Here is a 4,223-nt window from a genome sequence, read left to right as displayed (position 1 = left end):
ATAAAATGTTGCATTCCATCTACCTCTCGAAAAGGAAGAGAACTCTAATGTCCAACTACTTCCCAGTTAAAATTTTGTTCTAGTTGTTAACTTTTTTATCCAATGGCATGTATTTTTTGTAAGTGCTACACTTTACCTTAATAGCATATCAGAAGTGCTTAAAGAGGTGAGATTCAATATGTTGAATTTGAAGGGGATTTTATTTTCACTGTGGATGTTTGGGCATATTTTTTATTATACAGTACAACTGATCAGTCTTGTTAAACACAAAAGCAACCTAAAGAAGTGGAGATGAGAAAGCCTTTACGAGGTCTGAGGAACATCGATTAGCGAGCGTGACCTCCTTGCATTGGATACAACAATAAACTTCCTTTGATGTGGGACCAAGAGTGACAAGAGTCTTTTTTTTTTTTCTTTCTTCTTCTTCCTCCTGCTCCTCCTCCCCATTTCCCCTTTTCTTATCTATTGGCAACGTGAGAGAGAGAGAGAGAGAGAGAGAGAGAGAGAGAGAGAGAGAGAGAGAGAGAGAGAGAGAGAGAGAGAGAGATAGAATATCCTTTTAAGAATTCTTTAGCTTAGCCTTTCCAATTTCTTTTACTGGTTGTAGCAGCCGATATTGTGACTGCAACAGCTTTGACACATGAAGATTCGTCTGGGCTTTATAGATTTTCTCTCTTTCCCTAATTTCTTTATTTCTCTTAAAACTGTGGATAGGTTTCATGAACTGATTACGTGTCCGTTACTCTATTAACTAAGTAATTTCTCTCATAACTCACTCTCTCTCTCTCTGTGAAATGAATAAATTGGGTTATAATAGGATTTAGTGAATTTAGATCTGGGGAATCTTGTGTAGTTGAAAGAGGGTTATAGATTTGGCTTCATAGGACACGTAAGAAAATTGAATAAGTTTTCCTATTAATAAAAAATCTTGCAGGTAACATATGAGAATTTTGTAATACTATTGACAGAATTGCTGGATTAGTTTTCAACCTAGATAAGAAGTATAAAATTAAGATCATACAAACGTATGCACCAACAACATCCCATACAGTGGAAGAAGTAGAAACTTTTTATGATGATCTGGAGATCTACGAAAAGGACAGAGAACGCAATTTACATTGGGTAATTTCCATGCTGAAGTAGGTCAAAAGAAGGGTGGAGAATCGGCAATAGGTAAATTTGGAGTAGGCAGAAGAAATTTTTATATAAAAAGGAACATAGAGACTGGTCAAGGAGAAGCCCAAATGGATAAACGAAAAAGGACTGAGAATAAAATCTAAGATGTATCAGTGTTAAAAAAGAAAGTCAAGCAACTATAGAATGGCGAGAAGCAATTTTTTTATATAGATTATGGAATAAAGAAAATAAATACTTCTGAAATAAGAAAAAAAAATTCGGATGAGTTTAGCTATAAAAAATAGGTAATATGAAGAAATGAAACTGTAATTTGTCAAAATTTGTTTTGGAATCAGAATAAGTTCAAGGAAAACTCAGAAAAGACCAAAAACCTAATAAAGAAAAGATTAGGAATTAGGGTAAAATCCAAGAGATGAAATATAATTAGCAGAACTATGCAAAACAACAACCAAACTAGAATCCCAAGACATTCGTAAACACAATCAGACAAAAATTAAGGAAACATTAAAGAAAAGGAAGAAGCATCAAATGGATGAAAAGACTTGGAGCAGGGCGCCAACAGATGTCTGCTTTAAAGGATGTGTACTGCACGTGTTTCATACATGCTCGTACACCATAATGGTTTTCCTTTTTTAACTTATCACACTCTCTTCCCTGTACTATTAATAGACTAACCTGTGTAAGCATGTTAGCTCATGTTTGAATTTTTGTGACGTTCCTGCTCGCATGTTCATTTATATAAACTAAATGATTGTATGATAAAGTTCAGTTGCATTCACCACACCTCTCGGTTACTACGTAATTGCTCACTTGCACAGTTGGTGACCTCCGGAGGATTCTCTCCCTCCTGCCATCCCCTTCATTGTTGTGCCTACTGTTTGATGATGCCACCCACCAAACCTGACTCTTCCACACATGCCGCCTCAATGAAATGCTGCCCTTTGCCAGCCGAGAAGCGTTCGTCTGGTTCCAGTGGGCCGATGTCCAGTTTCGCATCAAGGCTTGGCTCGCTCAAGCAGTAAAGCAGCCTATGTCCTCACAGCGATCTCCAAGGACGCATTCCTAGAAATCTCTTGATTGGCTTTGCGAACAAGGGGACACCTCAGTAGCATACATCACCCTTAAAACATACCTCCTGGAGCATTACTCACCATTGCCAGCTGCCCGTTTAGCCAAACATTTTCAACTCTCTCGATAACTGTTGAGGAACCTAAAGGCTTTGCATGCCCTCAGGGAAACGATGAGTATCACTCGCCTGCAACCTGCCGTAGACGACTCTCCTTGTGAAGTGAATCTACTTCATGCCCGACCTTGCTGTCCACATCAGTGCACCCGCGGATGCCTAGGCCCACCTCCTCATGTTTTGGCAGCAGCTAAACAAACGTTCGCTGAAATGGAAGAAATGGGCCTTTACCAAAATGTTTCAAGCCCATGGATGTTACCTTTACATATCGTCCTGAAAATGATAGCTCTCTGTGCCTGTGTGGGGATTACAGGTGCCTGAACATGCAGACAGAAAAGCTTATCACTACCCCCTCCTAAACATCGCCGACATGACCACCTACTTGCACGCTCGACCTTCTGAAGGGGTTTTATCAGGTGCCCATGAACCCAGAAGACATCCCCAAGGCCGCCATCATCACTTACTTCGGTACATGCACTTTCAATTACTCCCGTTTTTGCCTTCGTAATGCTGAGTCCACTTTTCAACTACTCATGGCTGGCATCATAGGGGACCTCCCTTTCTGTGTATGTTACGTAGATGACATACTTACTTGTGTTCTCTTCCGCCAAAGAGGAACACCTCCATCACTTACGCATCGTGCTTCACCGCATACAATAGAACGGCCTTATAGTCCGGTACACTTATCGTACCGGACTATAAGTATCGTTCTTAAGGCACCGCATCACTCCTGAAGGAAGGAGTCCAGCCTCTCCTTGAGAAGGTAGCAGCTGTTCAGAACCTCCCCACGCCCTCGGCCGTCAAAGCACTGCATGAATTCTTGGCCATCATGAACTATTATTACCGTTTCCTGCTAGCCATCGCCGCCAATCTTGCCCTCCTCTACATATCCCTCAAGGGCATGCCAAAAGACCTGAAGTGTGGTCCCCTTCAAGAAGTGGACTTCTGCAACGCAAAGAATGCCCTACAACTGCTGCTGCTCTGACTTATCCAGTGCCTCATGCACCTCTCCTTCTCCACCAGTGCTAGCGGCGTCGCTATAGTTGCAGTGCTCGAGCAGGTAGTCAACGTCTCGCTCCGACCATTGGCCTTCTTCAGTAGAAAACTGTCCAAGGCAGAATCTGGCTACTCTACCTTGTTGCCGGTGCACTTCTATCCATTAATTTCACCACTTCTGGAAGGTACTCCCTTCGTCATTTGCGTGGACCACATGCCTTTGGTGCATGCCTTCATTCGACAGTCCAATGCCTGGTCGCCCGTCAATCCCAACATCTCTCTGCCATGGTTGAATACAATTGCGCTCTTCAACACGTCCTTGGGAAAATTAATCCCGTTGCCGGTGCCTCTTAATTGTTAATATCATTAGCAAATCTCCTGGGAATCGCCCTACATAGACAACCGCCTGCAACCCTACTGCCAACGGAATGGTTGAAAGTTTTCATCGTACTCTCAAAACAGCTTTGATGTCCCACTGCAAGGACTCCAACTGGTTTACTTAGCTTCCTTTGGTCATCCTGGGATTAAGAACCACCTCGGATAACCTCCGGTGCTTACTTCACTTTGTGGTAAAATTTACTCCTTGCCGCCAGACTTACAAGCCCTCAGCTAAGCGACACATACTGACAAATCTGCATTCGGTAATGCACGTTTTCCTGCATAACGACACTAGCAAGCCACCGTTAACGCCCCTTTATACAGGCCCTTTCACCTTAAGCATTTTTAAATAACATTGGCAAAGAAGACTGGATCTCCATTGATCGCCTAAAACCTGTATATCTCCTGCCAGATGACCCGCCTACTGTTTGCCTCTCTATTTCACATGTATATCATATTTAGGGGGGAGCCATGTACTGTATGTGTTTCATTAAAGTACGCTGTAATGCATTTCCTTTTTGTATCCCTC

At 42.3% G+C, this 4,223-nt stretch overlaps 1 protein-coding gene across 1 annotated transcript; it reads left to right on the top strand.

Moving 5' to 3' along the window:
- Nucleotides 1–2,742: 2,742 nt before the first annotated feature.
- Nucleotides 2,743–3,305, top strand: LOC137657400 (uncharacterized). The gene is made up of 2 exons (XM_068391737.1): nt 2,743–2,886; nt 3,057–3,305. Exons 1-2 carry the CDS (start codon nt 2,743–2,745, stop codon nt 3,303–3,305), a joined length of 393 nt encoding a protein of 130 aa, XP_068247838.1.
- Nucleotides 3,306–4,223: the final 918 nt, after the last annotated feature.

This window comes from Palaemon carinicauda, chromosome 18, assembly GCF_036898095.1.
Source record: "Palaemon carinicauda isolate YSFRI2023 chromosome 18, ASM3689809v2, whole genome shotgun sequence".
NCBI classification, from domain to species: domain Eukaryota; kingdom Metazoa; phylum Arthropoda; class Malacostraca; order Decapoda; family Palaemonidae; genus Palaemon; species Palaemon carinicauda.
This window is presented reverse-complemented; position numbering and strand designations above follow the sequence as displayed.